Source organism: Salminus brasiliensis, chromosome 20 (genome assembly GCF_030463535.1).
Source record: "Salminus brasiliensis chromosome 20, fSalBra1.hap2, whole genome shotgun sequence".
In the NCBI taxonomy this organism is placed as follows: Eukaryota; Metazoa; Chordata; class Actinopteri; order Characiformes; family Bryconidae; genus Salminus; species Salminus brasiliensis.
In genome coordinates, this window is record NC_132897.1 from 16015813 (window position 1) to 16038847 (window position 23035).

General features: G+C 41.5%; 1 protein-coding gene across 1 annotated transcript; it reads left to right on the plus strand.

Moving 5' to 3' along the window:
* The first annotated feature begins 393 nt into the window (after positions 1-393).
* On the plus strand, positions 394-22644 carry dnajb5 (DnaJ heat shock protein family (Hsp40) member B5). The gene is made up of 4 exons (XM_072664537.1): positions 394-462; positions 3606-3849; positions 8064-8695; positions 22411-22644. The coding sequence occupies exons 2-4, from the start codon at positions 3639-3641 to the stop codon at positions 22642-22644; spliced, it is 1077 nt and encodes a 358-aa protein (XP_072520638.1). The 5' UTR covers positions 394-462; positions 3606-3638.
* Positions 22645-23035: the final 391 nt, after the last annotated feature.

A 23035-nucleotide genomic window follows, 5' to 3' on the forward strand; every position in this document is an offset into this window, starting at 1 on the left:
GTCTAGAGGATGCACTGTAATTCTCTGCTTCCGCTCTGCAGTGATCCCAGTGACGTGAAAGATGCAATATCTAACCCAACCAAATTTGTCTTCATTTCCTCCTCTCCAGAGGGCTTTCTTGGCTGCACTGTTCGGTGCTGAGAAGACCCAGAATTCCTAGCTTCATTCAGGTTTTAACCCACTCTCAGGACTGTCACGGACTTGAGTGGATGAAGGCTGGAAAACTCATTACACTAATGTGCACCATAACTGTACATTTACATAAGGGCAGATCAGTGGGCTTCACTTTGCGTGGGGAGGTCTGAGCTGACGCACTGTAGCCTACTTAACACCCCTCTTAAAAGTGACATTCCTTGAGATTCGGGGGGCGGGACCTATGCGCGTTGTGGGCGGGGCCACGCGAGTGCAGCTGGACAGCAGGCAAACTGCTAGCGCCAGTCAGCAGGGAGACACTCACACACGGTAAGGCTGTCCGGCTTCTCTGCACTAGACAAGTGTTTAATAAACACTGGTGGATTTTTTTTTTTTTTTACATTTTTAAATACCCAGGTCTGAATGTCTGGTGCGTTTTGTAAATGTTATTTTTTTATTTATTTATTTAATTAATTAATACATTTTTGGGTGATACTGTAAAGTAAGTCTTCTTGTAGCCTAATTTTAGCTCCAATTAGCAAGAATGTGCTCATCCCAGCTATCTAACTCGCTCGACGTTTCTCGACATCTGGGAGAGCTGTTTCCTCTGTGTTTCCATCCAGTTCGCCCTCAGTGTGTTCGTTATTCCGCCTTGGTGGAGAATTTGACCGGCGTTACATCGAATTTACTGGGTCGCATGAGAGATAAGTTAGCAACTTCGTGTCGCTGACTGAAAGATGTTAAGTCTGCTCTAATTGTGTTGCAGGCTGTGCCGTAAGGCGGGGGCGACCGTTAACACTTCAGCTATTATTACAGCCATTATTGAACCTATCGATAGCGTCGGCGGGGGGCTCTGAGAGGACTGTCAGAGCGGCTCCGGCTTGTCTTGTCTTGAGAAAAGGTTCACAGTGTTCCCCACAACTCGACCATTCCCCATTCTCGGATGATACTGACTCTAACGGGGAGGGAGGGGGGCGGGGGCGGCTTGGTGGGGGATCCTTTGTCATCAGCGATACTGTTGGTGTGCGTATAGGTTTCTATATAGGGCGGAATGCCAGGAGACCACCGAAATGTCTGTTTTAGACGACAGTGACGTCAGAAAATCGGATGTCATCGAGCGATTTCCCCCTTTTTAAAAAAAAAAAAAATAATAATAATAATAAATCCCTTTCTATTATAACGTTACTGCTCGCCGTTACATCATTAGGTGCAGCAGTGGAAGAGACTGAGGTGGGAACCCGCGCTGGCTGCGGCAAACCGGCTCCAATCTGCAGAGCATCTTCCACTTCTTCACGCCCACAGACGAGCATTTTGGCCATCACGAGCTGCTGTGGGTTCCCGAGCCCCTGAGCTCCCTCTGTGGAAGTTCCTTGGCCATTTAAGACGCCTGTCCTTCCTTCCTCCATTCATTCATTCATCCTTCAAACAGGGGGAATATTTACTGTAGCCACTGGTGTTGTCCGGCTGAAGGAGGTGAAGGAAAATGCTGTTTAGAAAAATGCCCTCTATTAGGATCAGTGGTTTCAGTCTCAGCCCCTTTGGGAAAGACATGAAGAGTCGCCTGGTTTTGGATTTAGACTTGGAGCCTGGACGTTAAGACATGGCGAATGATGATATCACTTCTATTTAGGATGTAGGGAGCACATCTGCGGGATTAAGCTTGCTTGTGGGGTTCAGTACGAAGCATAAATGTTGGGACAATTTCGAAAAATCGCCCCAAAGATGAATACGAGGCTGAACAGAATGTCAGCTCTTACTTAATTTGTCATTATAAGTCTTATAGTTTATTGAGGCTGAGCAAAAGTACTGGGACAAATACATCAAACCCCTGAAAATCTGAAAAGGTTTATTGCATCCTAAGGCGTAATCTTATACGATGCAGTGGTGTTTTGATGGAAATTGTTAAAAATGTTTTCATTTTGATTTTATATTTGAAATGAAATTTGATGATTTATGATTTATATGTGATTTCTAGCCTTAAGCTAACACAGTAGTCACAATACAGATACTGTACAATACACTGCAATGCAGTTTGATACAACAGCACTTTTAACAAGAGCTGGGCAATATGACAATATTGAATCGTATCGTGATAAAAGTTGTTATCATGATACACAATACACTTATCGAAACATAGGGAGAATATGGACAGTGCTTAAAGAACACTCATCATCTGCACGTAGTCTGGTTTAATTGGATGAAGTGCAGCACATTTGAAATCATCATTACTGTACTAATTAAGGAAGAGTATTTGGATGCTAGTTTTAGAAAAAATCTGTCGCTACTGATGCATTTTGTCTGCGATCATGTCTATCGTGTGAGGAATATTGTGTATCAAGAAAATGTCACCATATGGCCCAGCCCTACTTTGAACATTTTCCAGGTCTTCGTGTCACCATCAAAGATACTGTGTTTGAGTTGATTTGACCTCAGTTTCATCTTTAACCAGTGAAATGCTTTCGTGAAAGAAGGCTGTTGAACTGCTTGGTTCAGTGTGTAACATGTATTGTACTGATGTAGTAGGAACCTTTTCCAGTGAATATGGAAGTATTTTATGGACATGTGGAAAATAGTTTTTTTTTTTTACACTTTTTGAACACAAAATTTATTCTGCTGCTGCCGTCATCCCTTACAGCATCATTAAGATCAGTCTTATGAGCTTATAACCAAACAATTGATTCAATAAATGAGATCAGCTGTGAGTTTGCTCCATTGGAATGAGACCCTGGAGACATGCTGGGCCTCTGTGGATGAGATTGATGACGTGTGAGCTTGTCGGTTTCAACAGACATTCATAACAGGGCATGACACTGCCTCATTTGCTTAAGACGATATGCGCTCCCTCTCCACACGTTTCCCTTTCTATCACTTCGATATACTTCGTCTTTACCATCGTCCGTCCGTGAAATGCAGCAACAGTTCCTTTGGAACCCATCAGCTGCCGTGGTCTTTGCTGAATGAGCTGGCCATTTCAAATTGCTCACTTCTCCAGAGGTTTCTGTTTCAAGATGCTACATACCATTCATTATGTATTGGCAGTAGTTCTGACTAGTGGTTCTTTAAAACGGTTTTGAAGATGGGTAGCTTTTCCATCGTAGTTCACACAAACTTTGCAAAGTTAAAGGAACATGGCTCACATGCACAGTTAAAATACTGAGCCTGTTAAAAATGGTAAATAAAAAAATAAAAAACCTGATATGATATGTTTTATATCGTTTCAACATTGCCCCAACCTGTATGACGAGGCCTACTCATTAGAACGCAAGATCTGTCAGGAGCACGTTCAGTCTGCAAATCCCCCCCATAATACCATTGCATTCAATTAGGACTGGGGATGCCACTGGGGAACCAGTTGAATTTCTTATCGTAGACCTAATCATGTCCCCATGGAATGTCACCTCGATGTCAGTCATTTGTATTCAGTATGTGCTTTCTTTGGTGTAAGGCTAACCTGTCTTCTCTGTTGGTTCCAGGGTGGTTCCAGAAGGACACTATCAGTCAACACCATGGGGAAGGATTACTATAAGATCCTGGGCATTCAGTCTGGTGCCAATGAGGAGGAGATCAAAAAGGCCTACAGGAAGATGGCCCTCAAGTTCCATCCCGATAAAAACAAGGACCCTAATGCTGAAGAAAAATTCAAAGAGATAGCAGAAGCATATGAAGTCCTCAGCGACCCAAAGAAGAGAGTCATATATGACCAGTATGGAGAGGACGGTAAGTGGAACAAGATTCTGTTGAACAAGTTCAGTTTTTTTAAAGAAGCAAATAATAGCTAAAAAGTAATAAATACATTTTAATTGAAAAACTACTTAAAAAGGGTTTACAGAATTTACTGACTACCTAAGCTGCCAGTTAACTTACCTTTACCAACCTCTAGCTTACATAAGCTAAATAGCTAGCTAATAGGCTAGCCTCTAAGTTGAAGCAGTAGCTGTTTATCTATGATCAGTTAGTTACTCTAAACTATTTTGTTCTGGCTTTGATTTATTCCCATAATGGACATCAAAGCACTTTTGTAAGTCGCTCTGGATAGGAGCGTCTGCTAAATGCTGTACTCATAATATGAATATCTTATATGTTGACGTCCAAGTGTGAAGTGTAAAGGAGCTGAAGTACCTGCAGAAAATGCAATATATTGGAATTTGGACCTCATACCACTGTCTGGCCTGCATATTTACCAACAATGACTTCCAACATTTTTAAAAACATTTGTTCAACTCTTTTTACATTTCCTTCATTTTCTAAGTCAAAATATCTAAGCAAATAATTTAGAAATCATAAATATGCCATTTTCCCTACACATTCTAGAGCACCATTTCTACTTGTTTTCTGAAATAATCAAGGAAAAATAAATGTAATGTTAATGGTTGTCATTTTTTTGCAATATGTTACATTAACCTTTGTAATTATGCTTTAGACTGTGCAGAAATGTATTTGCACTTCAACATGTGGTTCCCAAACTGTAGTTCTGTAATCTGATCTTTAATATCTGGACAAAACCAAGCAAAATCAGCAAATGTCAGACAGCCGACATGTCTTGGTTGATCAACCACATTTGAGCTTTTTCTAAATTAGATTTCTCATCAAACTGTACCTTTAAAATGCCATGTCTTTTCCTACTGAATAGTTCAGTGCATGTGAGCATCCAGTCCTCAGCTAAAAGGAGTCTGCGCTCTGTTTCATGGGCCAAAACACAGCGGTCTATTTACATGAGCACAAGACACAATGTCTCAGTCCATAAAAGGATCATCTTCGTCTTCATGCGACTACGCAGCAGATTTTTACATTTGCCAAATACAGACCTACCATTTCTGTCGCACAACTCTGTTCACATTTAAAGCCAATCCAATTACTTCTCGGAGATCTCTGAGATGAAGAACCTATCTGCACTTAATGCTAAAAGTGGTAGACATGTTTAAAAAAGAAAGAAAAAAAAAGTGTCTGTGGCAACAAAAGAATTTCAGCTGATTCCATACCCATATACATACCAGGCCACGTGCCAGCATGACTCATCTGCCTTTAGACAGCTGTATATTCTTGGTTCTCAGATGTAAGCTGTGTGCTCAGGACATGTGAGGAATGCTTTGATGTTTCTTCTACAGGATCATGTGTGCTGTACCTTTTTTACAGATTCCACAAAGCTGTCAGAAAGCCCAAGATTGTTCCAAGAACTAGTGGCTGCAGCTTGCAGATTTGACCATAGTGAAAAAGATTCCCTTTGAGGGTAGCCTCGCTTTAAACCTCGCCAGCCATGAAGCTGTGCAAATCCGTCAGGCACTGGGTGTTTGATATAGAGCTGCAGAATACATAACATAATGCATCCCTGCAGTTTGATGGAGTATAGCTCTCCAAGGATCCAGCACTGGCTTAGAAGCGCCTTCACTTCTGTCAGAGAAAAGTCAACAGTCAGATTTTACACTGCTGAGAAAATATCCTCAGTGCAGGCAACCTTACACTTTACCTTCAGCGGTTTACTGGCTCTATTTCCAAAAAGATAAGGGGATATGAGTATTCTCATATGACCCAATTACAGTTCTAATGATGGCTTCCCTGTTTTTTGTTTTGGCCAGAGGCACTAATGCCTATTTTCAAGGTAACTGCAAAGCGCAAAAAAGGCTGCATATTTAATGAAATAGCTGTTTTAAGCATGCCAAGTGGCCTATATTTTGTATGACATAGGATGCAAACTGAGGTGTCTCACCCAGAGTCCCAGTAGTTGCAGGGTGTGCCTTTATCCCTTATTACAAGCCATCAATCGTGAAAAAGTAGCAAATAGATGTTACTTTTGTGAGACCCTACAGAGAACCTTTTAGTGCTGTTTTAGTAGACAGAACCAAACACCCAGATGCACTTGGCTCTTCTTTTTGCAGAATATAAAGGTTTAACACTGTCTTGATGTCTTTGCTGAGGGATTTCTTATTTAAGGGCTCACACCGACCAATGTTTTCGCATACGGTTACTGCACCCAAAACAGTTGTACTTGATTTCTATATGACCATTTCCCTTCCTCTCCCCTTAAGAATACTTAATATTAAAGTGTCAGAGTTTGCTACTCTGGCTTTAAGGTGGATATATGTAAAGTTCTGCCATTTATTGTGTTTTATTCAAAAAGCAGTCCGCAGAACTTTACTGTGAATGGTTGAAGCTAATCTGCTAATCTGCTACAGACTAAATATGTGAATAGACTGTATGTAAATGCTATAAATGCCAGTTATAAATAAACTGTACGGGCTGGGGAATGAATTGTATGTTTTGAAGCTTTAGCAGTGTTTGCATACAGGAAAAAGTGATGTTTCATCCTATAGGCTCTTTATGACAAGCATCCATATATCCATATATGCTGGATGATGTAGTCTGAGTTTCCGGGAGACGAAGTGATGAGTGGGGATTCTCTGTTGAAAGGAAAGCTGGCACATTATCACAGCATTTGACCATCTGCACTAGGATTATATTAGTTTTATTATGATTATATCAGCACAGCCGAGCAAAAGAACAGTCTTTTGTCTTCATAAAACAAAAAATTATTCTTGGTGACACCAGTACTGTCCCCAGTACCAGTATTACCAAATGTCGCCTGGCAGTGTTACAGAATGCTTATTTTTTTTGGTTTGAATGACAATTCAGCTTGTTGTTTACATATTAACCCTAATAAGATTAGCTTGTATGTTTGAATGTACTATGAAAGGTTTGTGGTTACTGTAATTAATAGAATTAATAGTCTGGCCCTGCCAAGAGGTTCTTCGATTTTAAGGGGTTAAGCTTGCTAAGGGATAAGAATAGAAGTGAGGTGGGCTGTTTGTGTTGGAGATGGTCTGTGTACTGTACCCATCTGTCTGAATTTATGTTGTCTTTTCTCAGTATCTAAATACAGAGAGAGAGAGGGAGAGAGGGGCAGAGACAGCGAGTGAGAGACTTGGCAGACTTCCTAGTCAAGCTTTACACTTCAGAATGGAGAAGTGCAAGCAGTTGCAAGGAAATCAAATTCACTTAATAATTGGTGTCTCTAAAAAACAGCTATGAAATGACCATTTCAGTTGCTAGCTACAGTGTTTGTCACTGATATGGAATTAAATTGTTGATAATTCTCTCTTTATAGAAGAATTAATGTTAAATAATAGTAGAGCTAAGTGTGTTATAAAAGTTTGCTTCTAATTTTACATGGCTGGTTAAGATTTGAGATTTGCTTTTACCATTTCACTAGAATAAGCCTAATAGAACAGGCCTAGAATAGGTGATGTGTTAAAAGCAGGGAAAATGGTCAGTCAGAAAAATCTGAGACACTTTGTCAGGGGCCTATTGTGATGACTAGACAACTGGGTGAGAACATTTTCAAAACACCAGACACGTCTTGTGGTTGGTATCTACCAAAGGTGGCCCAAGAAAAGATAACCGGTGAACCGGCAACAGGCTCATGTGCATCTAAGGATCATTTATGTGTGGAGGCTCACAGCTTACAGAACTTAAAGGATCTTTCAGAGGTCTTGTGGAGCTCATGTCTGGAATGGTCAGATCTGTTGTGGTTGCACAAGGGGAACCTCTCAATATTAGGCAGGTAGAGCTTATGCTATGGCTGATGGCCCTTTCATTAATTCCATTATTTATACAGATTATTCATGATTGTTAGCCCAATTACTCAAAGTAACTAAAATTGAACCTAAAACACAACCCTGCAGTACTTCATTGCTGAAATGACACTGGGCCTTCCCATGCAAATGACAGAATGACCACCTGAATTAAAATAAAGCATATAAAGCACTTGACTAGTTTTAGGGGAAGGAATTACACACTAAACAGATTTGAACTCCAAAGGGTGTTAAAGTTACTCCAAAAATGAAGATAAGGAAGCATAAGCAGATGAAACGTTTTGTGGTTTCTTGGGATGAAAAGTTGTGAGATTTACTATTTACTAATTTCATGTATTTTCACAGGTCTCAAAACTGGAGGAAGTGGTTCATCTAGCGGACAGGGAACTACATATCACTACACTTTCCATGGGGACCCACATGCCACTTTTGCCTCTTTCTTCGGCGGCTCTAACCCCTTTGATATTTTTTTCGGCTCTGGACGTCACCGGGGAAGCAACAACGGCTTTGCAGATCATGGGGATCATGACATGGACATTGACATGGATGGAGATGATGACCCTTTCAGCTCCTTCAGCCACTTTGGATTCAATGGCATCAATGGTTTTCACCATGGCCGAAGGCACCGCAGTGAGCCGTTGCACAGCGGCAGAAGGAAGGTCCAGGACCCTCCTGTGGTGCACGAGCTTCGAGTGTCTCTGGAGGAGATCTTCCATGGATGTACGAAACGCATGCGCATCACCCGCCGCCGACTCAATCCAGATGGAAGGACAATGAGGACAGAAGACAAGATCCTTAATATTGTCATCAAGAGAGGCTGGAAAGAAGGGACCAAAATCACCTTCCCCAAGGAGGGCGATGAGACGCCTGAGAACATCCCTGCTGACATCGCATTTGTGCTCAAAGACAAGGGGCATCCCCACTTCAAGAGGGATGGCTCCAACGTCGTATACACTGCCAGAGTCAGCCTTAAGGAGGTATGTGCTATTTTAATTTTTCTATAGAGGTATCTTAGGCTTCTTTCAAATATTAAGCTAGTCCTGACATTTCAGGCAGAAGTACATTTTAGTGTATTCTCTGCTCTAACACGCCTATTTCAACTCGAATTAACACATTAGTTGGATCAGAGGCCCTAGAGCAGGGGAAACACAACAGGGATAGGCTATTTCAGAAATGTGATGATGTACTACTGTTCTAATGTGTTTAAAGGCATGTTTGATAAGTCATGTATTTAAAATAATGTTATTCATTATATTAAGGGAGCAAAAAAGCACAGTGTATCTCAAGGTACCATGTCAAATTTGGCTCTAGTCCTGGACCCTTGTTATCAGTGTATTGCATTGTATACCATTGTATTGTATTATACTTATACTGGAAATTTTTAAGCTAATGTAAAGGTGCTAGTGGAACCTGGTTTGGCTAAGTTATAGATCATCAGGATAGATCAGTTGTGCAACTGATCAGAAAAGGAACAAAACTTTCTGAACATCTCACAAGATACAACAATTTGTCAATGTTCAATATGCTTTATTACAAGAAAAGTAAAAAACACATTGTCCTAAATCAGATTTCAGATCAGTTTTCAGATCATTTTTTGCACAGTATCAAATCAAATTCATTTGTATAGCATGGTGTTGTCACAAAGCAGCTCTACACAATCAGTAATTATCAAAAAAAAAAAAAAACATCTAAAAAGACATGAAAATCTAAGACCCCTGATGAGCAAGCTAAAGGTGGCAGTGGCAGGAAAGAACCTAGGGAGGAACCAAGACTCACAAGGGGGACCCATCCTCCTCTGATCAGAACTCTTTATAAATTATTGATAAAAGTCACTGAACCACCAAGACTGTTGTACTGCTCAGGTGTTGAACATATTCATAATCATAATATAATAATCGAGGTATAGTATAACTTAATATACTCATGGCAGTGATGGTAAGAGTAAGTCCATTTAGGTTTTAACATGGTCATTAGGCAGGTTGCCGTGGTACCATTGGTTCTAATGGTTTTGCTATTTGTAGCGCAGCTGCATATATTTAAACACTTCACCCATAGCTGGGACACCCAAATAAGACTACCAAACTCACCACATCAGTCTTATTAAGTATTTAGGACTGATCTGTGAAATCAGATACTCAACAGCTTGCACTGGAACCAGCTTTACAAAGAATCTAGGGCACAATAATGATACTCCTTGTAAATGAAAGTAGTATATAGTAGTAACTGATAGTGCAGTGGGGAACCCTTGGGATTTTTACAGGCTCCCCTTGAGGCCTTAAGGTTTTGACATTTTATTATTTTTATCATTATTATTATTATCCATTTATAGAATTATAATGCTTTTATTTAAACTCTAAGTATTGTAGCAATACTCTGGTTCAATGTCAAATTGTGGTTGTAATCCAAAGACTCAATAAGACTACAACATACATATGTAAAATGTTATATGTATTTTAATATCTGTGAAAAAAGTAAAAAAAAAATGCATGGAATGTATTTTGATAGCTGTTTAATCTGGAATGGCCAAATCATTTGCAACAGCGTTAGCTTGGTAATGACACACTAATAGAAAACAACAAAAAATAACCAAGTATAATATAAATAGCAATATTGTAGAGGTGTGTTTGAGATAGTCACTCCAACGACCATTAGAAGTCATAGTTCGCCACTGGCTTGCTGATCCATAGTCATAATCATAGTCAGAATCTCAAAAGAAAAGTTCACACTAATGCTAATTCTGAGCTAATTTGAAATTTCTCAATGTCATGGAGAGATATTAGCTTTTTAAATGGTATGCTTCCTTCATGGGAGTTTATTCAAGTGTTTAAACTGCATTTGAATGACAATAATTTGTGATCTACAAGGTGCACAATGTGAGATATATCAGAAATTGCACCAACTTTGACCTCCATTGTATGTGAAATTGTTGTGTAAACAAAAATGTTGTGTCATTACAACATCACTGGCTGCAACATTTCTATGCTCCATTCTGTGCATTGTGAGAAAAGATCTGTACTGTGTTTAAATTTCACATTGGATCACCGGATTTGCTTGAATATCAACACAACATTTTTGCAGGCATTAAAACTCATGAGCAATGAAAAAACAAGTTCAGAAACCAGTCCCCTGTAGTGAGGTCTTATGGCATTGTTAATAGGAGACAGGGGATTCTTCCTCAGAATTCTCTGATGACAGCAGACATCCTATTCCCAAACATAAAGCCTCATCAAATCTACATTATTCACATAAATGGCATATTTATCATTCAAAACAGTGAAGTCCGCTGAAAGGCGGAACTTTCCATGTATGTATGTATGATCTTGGTTCCTCTAAGCTAATGAGTCTACACCATTTATTCTGTCTCATTTGCAGATGGACAGAGTGGTTGTTTTATCAGTTGGCTTCTGCAAAATCCTGTGAATCAGTGAAGCCCAGACATAGATTAGACAGGTTTACTGTAGTCCCATCACTTGACGACCATTTGGCAGCTGGCTGCTCATTTGCATGGACTTAAAGGGTGAAATAGAGGGCTTAGCTGGCATCGGCCCATTGTGTCCAAAATAACTTCTGACCCTGTTAACCTCTGAAGTCACTAAATTTACCTACAACGTGTCCTTATTTTCCACATGCAGAGTGTTGCTTGTTTTCATATGCACTTGTGGCTTAAAAACCCTAGATTCAAATTCTATAAAATACCAAACATGTAAAGACAATGCTTTTGTAAAAACAACATTTAAACAACATTTATCCACAAACAGTTTGAAGATGCACACTACCACTGATATAGTGTCAGAAAGCACAAAAGCAATTCTGTGTGATGTGCACACGAGTGTGCGATGATTTCAGTATGCCCTTTGCATGATGCTAATTATGGGGTACAAACTTCGGTTACATTAGCTTCATAGCTCCAGTGTAAAACAACAGATGTCTCTCTTGGCTTTGAGGTATGGGGATCACTGTGTACATTTGATTCGTTTGTCAAATGGTCACTTATAAAGACTCATTTACAGACACCACAGCACTGAACTGATTGCCCTTTTCCGTTCTGCAGTGCAGTGCTTTGAATACGCCCTAGTGTACGAGAGCTAGAAATCTCCATAGGACACATCATGGGTTTGAGTTGCTTTAACTGCAGTCCCTACTCTGCATGGTCAGGTTATGATTTACCCTCTCCCACTATAGTGTGAGCACCCAAGAATGTCGTGGTACGGTGTCATGTGCCACAGCACAGAGTCCTTGCTCTGAAAAGGCAAAGCCAGCAAGGCCAAGCACTGCAGACAGAATTGTCGTGCAAGTGCAGCAACAGCCAAGCACTGTGTATTTTTGGTTGCAGGTTTAATTGCGAAAGCTATTTCAGCAGGAACATTCTGCTGAATCAAACGAGCAGGAAAGCTGATGCATAAAAGACATAAAAAAATGGTTGCATGCACAGATCAGAATGAAATTAGATGGAAGAATTAATAGTCTGGAAATAACATGTTAGTTCAAGAAGCATAGTCTCATATAATCATTGACTTTTTACGTTCAGTTCACATAAGGCCTACAGATTACAGGGGATTACATTATATGTTTGACATTTTCAAGACAGCAAGTCAAAAATTATAATAAAAAACGCATGTATGTATGTGAAATAAAAATCCCTTTCTCTTTCTCAAATTGTTAATATTAATAGTATTCTATTTTCTGGGATATGTGTAGACTACCTAGCTCTTAATTTTCATAATTTGTATGATCACTAGCTGATTTTTTGTGGTTGCTAGGCAGTTGTTATGGTACTCCAGAGGGTTGTTCTGGTGTCTCAGGTGTTTCTTAGGTACACTCTGTGGTTGGTTGGGTGTTATGAGTGTATTTGTATCATCGTGACACAAACCCCATCATTTTTATGGTATTCTAATGGAATAGGAATTGTGTTGCCCTACATTGGAAGAAGCTGTGTGTCTAGTTCTAATGAGCTTTTTGAGGCTGCCTAAAGTGTAGATATACCTTTATCCTAAGCCAGGTTTCCAATTTAAACATTTAGCAAATGGTATGCCCAATAATAAAGAAGTAAAAAAGTTGGGCAGAAAAAAATAAAATAATTCATGTTTCCATCCACTACAGTTATACAAAGACACTTTAGATGACATAATCTTTCAAGATTAGGAGTGGCACCTAAACAAATAAAATGGAGAGATTTAACTTGGTCTGAGCTTTTAGCAGAATCGCACCAGAAATGCAGAAATGCACCAGACAGTTCTAGGAGAGCATATTGCAGAGCCGTTTTTCAGAGAAACTTTGGATTTGGCATTTCAGAATGTGGAAAGCAACCTTTGAAAAATTCTGTGTCATGATCAGACCATCCGTAGGCCCTGTTGTTTCTCCTGTCACTGGCTACCCATGCCAACGGCTAAGAGAATTAAGTAACTTATGACTTGATTTGTCATGATTTGTATTTTGACTTTAGCGATATTCTAAATATTTCACCTTTTTGTAACATTTGAGTGTTTTGAATTTAGAATTTTGGACTTTTTTCAGATTTTTCAAAATTCACTTAAACGTGGTGAATGGAAAACCACGTCAGACAGCTGACCAAAATACACCAGATAGCTAACAAATAAGCTAGTTAGAAACTTACATACTGTCAAATCCAGCCTAATAGTGTCTTGTTGAGTTTAATTTAATAATTAAAGGTTTGTGTAAAGCCTCCTGAAGGAGTGATGGGAGAAGACTAACTAGTTCGTCAGGCACAGTCAGTCCATGTGTGCTTTAGATTGGTACTCATGGCAATAGCACACCAATGAGGGACCTCTCGTGAACTGAATAGTGAACTGAATAGGTATATCAAAAAATGAGCCAAAAAAAACGAATGATCACTAAATCACTAAATTGAGGAAATGTGAAAAGACTAGCAACATGATCGGAAACCAGACAGTTCTCAAATAAAATGAAATCAAAGTTACACATTAAACATAGTTTATGGTTCGACATGATTCCTATAGGCAAGTGTAAGGATCTGAGACACTTTGAAAAGATCCAGATTGTAATAGCTAGACAAGCACTAGTTAAGCATTTCCAACATGGCAGGTCTTGTAGAATGTTCCCGGTAGGCATTGGTTAGTACCTACCAAAAATGTTCCAATCGATGGACAATCGAAGGACAATCGATGAACTGGCGACAGGGTCATGGGCATCAAAGGCTCATTAATTTGATTCATGAAGGCCCCACCTCGCAACTTACAGTACTTAAAGTGTCTACTGCTAATGTTTTGGTACCAGATACCACAGGACATATTCAGGGGTCTTGTGGAGTCTATCCCTTGACAGGTCAGAATTTTTTGGCAGCACATGGGACACAATATTAGTTTAATGTTATGGCTAACTGGTGTAAATTTGAGCATGGCCATTTTTTATAAATACATTGTAATGGTTGATTGTGATACATAATACCTTTTTCTAAGCATATTGAGGATATTGTTGGTGCTTAAAGAACAAAGATCAACTACAGGTTTCATTACAAACAGTGTATTTAGACTGGTTTAATTAGATGAAGAGCAACTGATGTTGAAGAAAAATCATTATATTCCGTATGGGAGAGTATGGAGTAGTTTTTCTGAATCTGATGCTACTGATGCATTTTGTTTGTGGTTATATGTATCGTGATGAATATTGTGTAGTGTAAAAAAAAGTCTTTAAATATCATGATATAGTGTTTCTACCATATCGCCCAGCCCTACTCCTGACCAGCAACAAATGCAATCAGATAACTGGCTCTTTCCTCACAGCCTCTTACTCAAAGAACCCAAAACAGCCTTAAGCCGCACTTTCAGTCACCTTGATATGTTAAGGCGCATCTGAACATCCCCACCAGCTCTTGTAATAAAAGTGGATGCTTTTCCTTGCCTGGCTGTTTGAAAGCTTAATAATACGCTGTAGTCAAGGGAAATATAACTACGTCAACTGAGTCAGGCCAGCAGATCTCTTGGGCCAGCTAATTTGAAGAAAACATCTGCAGGGCCTCTTTGCCCATAAAAAAACATCTCCAGCTTAACTGAAAATAGACCAGGCTGTGTTTAGTTTAGTCTCCTATCTTAAAGGCTTCTGATGTGGTCTTCAAAGAGTATCTTCACTTTTTCATTTCATGGAGCCACTAATCTGGGACAGTGTTTAATAAGTTTCCAGAGGATGGCATGGATATGCTGTTCCTTATCATGCTCATTAGATGGCTACATTGAAACTTGATGAGAATCTAGTGCAGCTATAATATCACAGGCAATAAAGTGGTCTGCCATCTGCTGCTCTCTCGTGGGCATGCCAACTCACCTCATAAATCTTTGTATGCCTGTTTGTCATAAACACAGTTGCAAAGAGAAAGACTACAGGCAGGTTACACTTGTTCGGGAACACACTGTCTCTCTATGAGCCTTCTTTAGTGTGTGGGAGAGCGGGGCACAAACACAAGGGGTAAAATGTAACATGGACTTTTAATGTAGGTTATCAGTTGATAGTGAACCGGATTTATCTTGGTAACTACGGTCATCTCCTCATAGTCCTTTAGTAACATTTATATCATAAAAGCAATGTCTTCCATCATGGGTTTGTGTGTATAAGTTACAGAATTCATGGTTAGCTGTATTGTGCTTTTACAAATAAGCGTCCCCAAAGAAACAGTAACAGAAGCCCATACACTACCCCAATGTAAATCATTGTTTGTTTGAGGCATAGATTTATCAACATACTTAAAATGTACTACTCTATTAAATATATGAACATTTTAGCAAGCTAATATTTGATGCATCTTCTTTCACTAATCATATTTATTTTGAAAAAACATAGAACTATATCTGTTAGCACTCACTCCATTTTTACTTGACATCATATAGATGTGCAAATTGCTTGGATAAAACTTTTATTAATCTTGCTCTTTTGTTTTAAATAATAAACCATCGAGAAGCTTAAGCTGGTTGGGGTGCTATACTTTGCCATGTTAACAAAACTGATCTTAACCAAGTCGTAATCATTATTAAACTGGATCTGTGGCATAGTCGGTTCATTTTAGCAGCACGCCTAGTTGCTGTTTGGCACTGTTTGGGAAACCTTGACTCCTTAGCCATTGTTCCTCATTAGGTCAGCCATGGAGATACCTGGCATGCGGTCAAGGCAAAATGTTTGTGTAAGCCACAGCCACAGCCACAGCCTTCTTTCCATGAATCTCCTTCCCCCACCCATTGCTCCTGCCTGAAGGAAAGAGCTGATGTCATTGCCAACACATCTCCTTGTCTCTGGGGGCTGATGCTAAGTAGCCTTCTGAGGCCTTCCGGTGAGAAAGCTATAGATAAGCTCTCCCTCCTTAAGCTGAGATGAATTAATGGTTAAAGAATGCAGACTGTTGGAAACTGGAGTTCTGTCACAGATTTAACTTCTCGGATTTAGTCATCTTCCACATCCTGAATTAGGAAGACAGGCTAAGATGGCAAGTAATTCTTGAGGGTTTGATTTAGGGTTCTGTGGAGATGGTCTAAAAAGTTAGTTGCTTATGTCAGTTGCTTTAAACTTCATCAACTTTGTTTTTCACAACTTTGGCCAGGTAATGGTTTTGTTGAGTCATACTCTGCAGCTGCTGCCTCCGTCTTAAAACTGTACCTTCTGTTTGCTTCCCGAAATCATGTTCTCTATAACCCAACCATCAATTATGAGAAAAGCCAGAAGTCCAACTGAGGAAAATTGTTTGTAGTCATAGATGGGTTTAAACCACTCTGAAAAACCTGGCAAGTATTTACGACCTCAACTGATTCTTTAGTTACTCCATTAGTGCTGCAAAATGAGAGCAGCAGCTAAAATTAGCTTTCAGTACGAGCCATTAGCCCCCCTTTACTACCAACCAGCAAACTCACTTAGATGGCAGACATCAGACAGTTATTTATCCACATTTACGTAAGCCAAGTCCTAAACATTCTCACAGTACATCAGTGAGTCATCGGCAACCTTTATGTTGGTTCTTTCTATGTTGAGGCTTGCTAAAGCTGTGTTTTAGACATGCCCTTCATAGCAGTATTTCAGCCTTGTGGACAAATCATTAGGTCATGGGGTGACGGGGGCAAAGAGCAATGATTAATTGAGCACTAGAGGTTATGTCATAAATCACTTCTATCAAATGGGCATTATTAGCCGTCCCTCCAGCTTTAAAACATGTATATTTTAATGTAGTATATCTAACCAATATATCTACTGTAAAGAGAATTCATTCAAAGCTAGCTGCACCTTCATACATCCATTTGTTATTAGATGGGATTTTCATTTTAAATCGTTTCAGTGCTAAACTTTCACTTCATTTGTGGCTCTTGTTAATACTTCAGCTTGTATTATCAAGACCAATGGCAGATTATAGAAGTAAACAGTCATATCTGACAACTGCACAAAAATGCTAACAAAGCCAGAACGTCTAACATGAAACAAAAGCTTATTGTTTCATTCAAAATCACATTTAGAAACATCTACAACAAAAGATCTTTAACATTAGCTTTAAAAATTATATTCTGACATCACCATTTTATCATTGGCATTGGCACACATGGGGCACAGCTGTTGACCGTAATAAAAGACTCAGTTCTAGACATTACTGGCATATGCAGGCTTAGTCTTTGAATAAAGAACCAGTGCAATTATATCAATAATGGTCGTTGTTAGGGACTATATTGCATCTGTATCAGTAATAGAAAAAACATTATCAGCAAGATTTGACCAATGTTCCAGACTAATATTTGACGAGGCATTTGTTGTAGTCTGGAAGAACAGAACATTTAAGTGATGCTGGCTTACAGTAATATCTGCATTTTTCCATCCTAGTATTTGTTATCCTAGAGAAATAAATGTTATATTCCTGTTTAGATTTGTACATGAAAAATATTGAATAGCAGCCCTAAATTACTATTTTGGGGATGGAGGGTCAGTGATTACACAAAAATATAATATCCAAAATATATATAACTTAAATACAGTTTCAGAACATATAATACCTTTGACGTTACACAAAAAAACTTGTATATCCAGAATAGCAACTTTACGGGAGAAGAATAAAAACTTAACTCAACTATTAATAAAAGGGTAACATTTTATATTATTTCTATTGGTCACAAAATAGTTTTGATACAATGCAAATAAATAGAAATGCTTGATAGCAGATAAGCATCACAATATTTTGACACAGAAAAAATGCAAGTAGTGCCAGATTTTAAAAATGATTAAAAACTCATAGTCCAGTGATAAAAATAAAAAATAACCCAGACTCATTCTTTGTCATTGAATATGGAGTTTGTGAATGTTCTAAAAGTTATTAAAGCCCCAAAAACAAAAATCTTAAGGAGCGTAACAGAAGGTAACAGAACGGGTTATTGTTTGCAGACTAGATGTAAGGGGTAGCTCTAGGGCAAGGCCTCCTCCTGCCACCAGGGGGAGGTCCCGAGTCACCCCAGCCAGTAATTGAGCCCAATTCCCTACACCTGGGCAGTAGGCTATTTAAGCACACCAATCCAGTTGCCCCACTGCTGGATCTTTTGACTCTGGTGGTGTATGTGTCTGTGTGTCAGTCAGTGGTTTTCGAGTTGAAGGCTGAGTGGGTGTCACTCCCCTTCATGTGTTTTTCCCGAGTCTGTTTCCCTGTGTTTGTGCAGTGTGTGTATGTGCGCGTATTAGCACACATACACTCGTGTAGCAGAGAAAGGCAGGAGTGTCTGCCTTCCCTGGTGTGTGTGCCTGTGTCTGTGTGTGTGTGTGTGTCTGTGTGTGTGTGCGCAAGTGTTTGCACACATACACTCGTGCAGCAGAGGAAGGCAGGAGTGTCTGCCTTCCCTGTAACTTCCCAGTTTTCTAGTTTCTTTTGGGAGATCCTTTTTGCCCTTAGTTACATTTCCCTCAAGTTTTAAAGAGGCAGCCAGCTATCCCCTGGCATCCTTTGTTTGTTTGTTTCCCGCCTTTATTTTGCGTTAGACGCGACGTCTCCTTTGTTTCTTAAATCCACCCCTTTACATTTCCTTTTTTTGCCGCTTTTATAGCTGCTGCTTTGGGGAAGCGGCAGAGTGTCGGTCTTGTGACGCGGTGGCCTGGGTTCGAGTCCCGAATTCTTTTATTTATCATTTCCGTTTTTTGCCTGCTCTAAGATTAAAGACTCTGTACTTTGGGCCGTTGGTTATGTGATTGTGGTAGCTCACTTAGTAGCGCGCCGGCCCGCCAACACGGCGGCCTGGGTTCAAACCCCTATAGAAAGGTCCAGCCTGAGACATGGACCCAGCATGGACCCTCATCTAGAGCAGGAAAAGATCGCTCTAGTTAGTCAGGGGGCGATTGTAGGGAGGCATGAGCAGGCCCTGCAGCAGATTCTTTCTCAGCTGCAAGGTCTGACAACTCTGGTAGCACAGCTCACTGTCTAGCAAACTCCCCAGGAGGAGGCCATGGTGCCTCGTGCTCAACTCTCTCTCTACCGGGCCCCAGAGTGCTACGCTGGTGAACCTGGAGGCTGTAGAGGGTTCCTCCTCCAGTGTTCGCTGGCATTCGAGCAGCAGCCGTCCCGCTTTCCGTCAGAGCGTGCTAAGGTGGTTATCATATATAGGTATATATACGTATATCATCTCTCTCCTCACTGGTAGGACATTAGCCTGGGCCACCCCGGTGTGGGAGTACCAACCTGACGTATGTGCCTCTGCGGCCCAGTTTGCGGCGGTGCTGCCACAAACCTTCGACCTCCCCATCCGTGGAGACGAGGCGGGGTCCCGCCTCCTGCACCTGCGTCAGAGAAAATGGTCGGTGGCTGATTACGCCTTGATTTCCGCATGCTATCGGCAGAGAGCGGATGGAATGCCAGCGCTCTCACCTCAGCTTTCCACCATGGTCTAAGTGAGGAGCTCAAGGATGAGCTGGCCTACCGTGACCCTCCCACCTCCCTCGATCGACTCATTGAGTTGGCCCAATAGGTTGATAACCGTCTTGAGGAGAGGCGAAGGGCATGGGGTGCCAGAGCCTCCCGAGCTCCTCGGGGCCCACCTGCTGTCTCAGGCTCTCTTTGGGTCGGTCGTAGACGGTCAGTCACTGTCCGGGGTGGTGTCCCACCAAACCCACCTTCTCACGCTGTGAGTTGGTCCTCACACCGAGCAGATAGTGTTTTTCATTATCAGTGCTCCTGACCTGCAGTTGGTGCCGGGTTGTCCTTTGGCTCCAGCATCATAACCCCCATGTGGACTGGCTATCCCGGTCTGTCTTGGCATGGGGGCCAGTCTGTCGGTCCTCATGCCTCATGCCCCTAGGGTTACTGTGGGTACTGAACCAGTCCCGAAGGTTTTGACTCCTCATGTATTGACTACAGAGGCCTCAATAAAATAACGATTAAAGACCGCTACACGTTACCCCTCATGACCTCAGCCTTTGAGGCACTGCAGCAGGCCTCCATCTTCACCAAGCTGGACCTGTGCAGTGCCTACAACCTGGTCAGGGTAAAAGAGGGTGATGAGTGGAAGACGGCGTTCATCACCCCGTCTGGGCATTACGAGAACCTCGTCATGCCATTCAGTTTGATGAATGCGCCCGCCATCTTCCAACGGTATATCAACAAGGTCTTTCGGGGGGCTTTGGACAGGTACTTGTTCACCTATTTGGATGACATTCTTATCTATAGTAAGTCCATAGATGAACACGTCGCCCATGTCCGGCGGGTTCTCCAGTTGCTCCTGGAGAACCACCTGTTCATCAAACTGGAGAAATCACAGTTCCATGCGCAGTCAATCTCCCTGCTCAAGGACCCGGCCAAAATCAAGGCAGTGGAAAACTGGCCCAGGCCAACCTGTCTGCGCCTTGTCCAGCACTTTCTGGGTTTTGCCAACTTCTTCCAAAGGTTCGTGAGGAATTTTGGCTCCGTGGCAGCCCCTTTGACCGCTTTGACGAGGAAGATGTCAGGGAGGTTTGTTTGGTCCACGGAGGCCCAGGAAGCGTTCGACACCCTAAGGCGCCTGTTGACCACTGCCCCGGTTCTCCAGTTGCCCGACCCGGAACTTCCGTTCATCGTGGAGGTTGATGCCTCGGAAGTAGGCGTGGGTGTAGTCCTCTCCCAGCGGTCTGGCCCCGGCCAAAAGCTGCACCCCTGCGCCTACTGCTCCCACCGCCTTACCCCAGCTGAACAGAATTATGATGTGGGTGACCTCTCTCTAAGGAGACAGCGGATCTAGTTCACGGACTCCCCTCCGACATTGTCAGACCGTGGGCCCCAATTCACCAGCCGGTTCTGGGGTGCATTTTGCCAACTGTTGGGGGTGGAGGCCAGCCTCACATCTGGCTTCCACCCCCAGTCTAATGGCCAGACAGAGAGGGTCAATCAAGACCTGGAGCGTACCCTCCGCTGGGTGCCCTCCCGCCACATTCTGGACCCCGAGCTCATCCGGGCATTTCGTCGGGACCGTGCTGCTGGGTTGGGGACATCGGGTGCTGCCCCTCAGGGGGGTGTCCTGTAAGGGGCAGCTCTAGGGCAAGGCCTCCTCCTGCCACCAGGGGGAGGTCCTGAGTCACCCCAGCCAGTAACTGAGCCCAATTCCCTACACCTGGGAAGTAGGCTATTTAAGCACACCGATCCAGTTGCCCCACTGCTGGATCTTTTGGTCGTGAGTGTGTCTGTGTCAGTCAGTCAGTAGTTTTCGAGTTGAAGGCTGAGTGGGTGTCACTCCCCGTCATGTGTTTCTCCCGAGTCTGTTTCCCAGTGTGTGTGTGTGTGTGTGTGTGTGTGTGTGTGTGTGTGTGTGTGCGCGTGTTAGCGTCTTCTTTGTTTCTTAAATCCACCCCTTTACATTTCATTTGTTGGTCGCTTTTATAACTGCTGCTTTTGGGAAGCGGCAGAGCGTCGACCAGGGTTCGAGTCCCGAGTTCCTTTATTTATTATTTCCGTTTTGCCTGCTCTAAGATCAAAGACTCTGCACTTGGGGCCGTTGGTCACGTGATCGTGGTAGCTCACTCAGTAGCATGCCGGCCCGTCGAAATGGCGGCCTGGGTTTAAACCCCGCTGTAAGTGAGCACCACATTACAATAGAATCTATTTACCGTGCAACATGAGAATATACTTCAGGCAAATATCTGTTGTTCTATTATATTCCTTATAGAAAACCAAATCATAGTGCATTCACAACACCATAACAGCAATTTCACATCAGTAGTCGACAACAAATTAAATATCAGTCACACTGTATTATAAGATATTGCTACCAAACAAAATCTATCAGTCAAGAGTGTCACATTGTTTACAACTGCTTACCAAAAGCAAAGTGGTTTACTTCACTATTATTAGCATTGTATCTAAATTGTGTGGCTGTATTGTTTATAGAAACAAAGATAGGATCAGATCCATCTTGGCCTCGGATCATGGTATCCCTAATGTTAAGTTTGGACATACTCCGCAGCACAGGATCTGGATAAAATCCTTGTTTCATTCCAAATTGGTGACATCTTTCATGATTGTTGGACTGGGCAAACCAGTCAGATTGTTTTTTAGTGTGAGCCAGGCATGAGTCACTAGAAATCTAGGATACAACAATACCTGATGATTTGTGCAGCTTTTATTGTCTGTTATTCTAAGTGAGAAATGTCTTCATACTAGGTTATTGTTATTTTCTAGGTCCTTTTCATTTTATAACAGTCAGCATTGCAGATATCTGACAAGACTCTCTCTATTATGTTCTTTTGGTAGGCCCTGTGTGGTTGCACGGTAAACATTCCCACCATGGAGAATCGGATCATCTCGCTGCCCTGCAACGACATCATTAAACCAGGCACCATCAAGAGACTTAGGGGCGAGGGTTTGCCTTTCCCCAAGAATCCTTCCCAGCGTGGTGACATGATAGTGGAATTCCAGGTGCGCTTTCCAGACCGGATACCTCCTCAGTCCAAAGAGATCATCAAACAGCACTTACCCCAGTCTTAAAGGAATTTCATTAGGACACTGATTCCATGGAATGACAAATGTCCAGGACGGGAAATTTATTTCATATTTTATTACTGTTTTAAGTTATTTTTTGCCCTTTTGTGAACAGTTGGAAATTGTTTTTAGGAATTTCAAAGCAGTTCACTACCTTGAAGCTCAAGGATTTTTCTGTTATCCATGTTTAGGAATAGCCTGAACTTTCTTTTTCATATCCCCCAAATAATCTTTTTCCGCAAGGACAACGGGACAAAGGGGAAGGGACAAAATGCTACAAAGATCACATTTAATGAGAGCTTCACATTGATGCTACACTGATTTTAAAAGACTTGCTTGATTGCTGTACCTCCTTAATATGTCCCCTATTTAAGACCATTGGATTTTAAATAAAGCA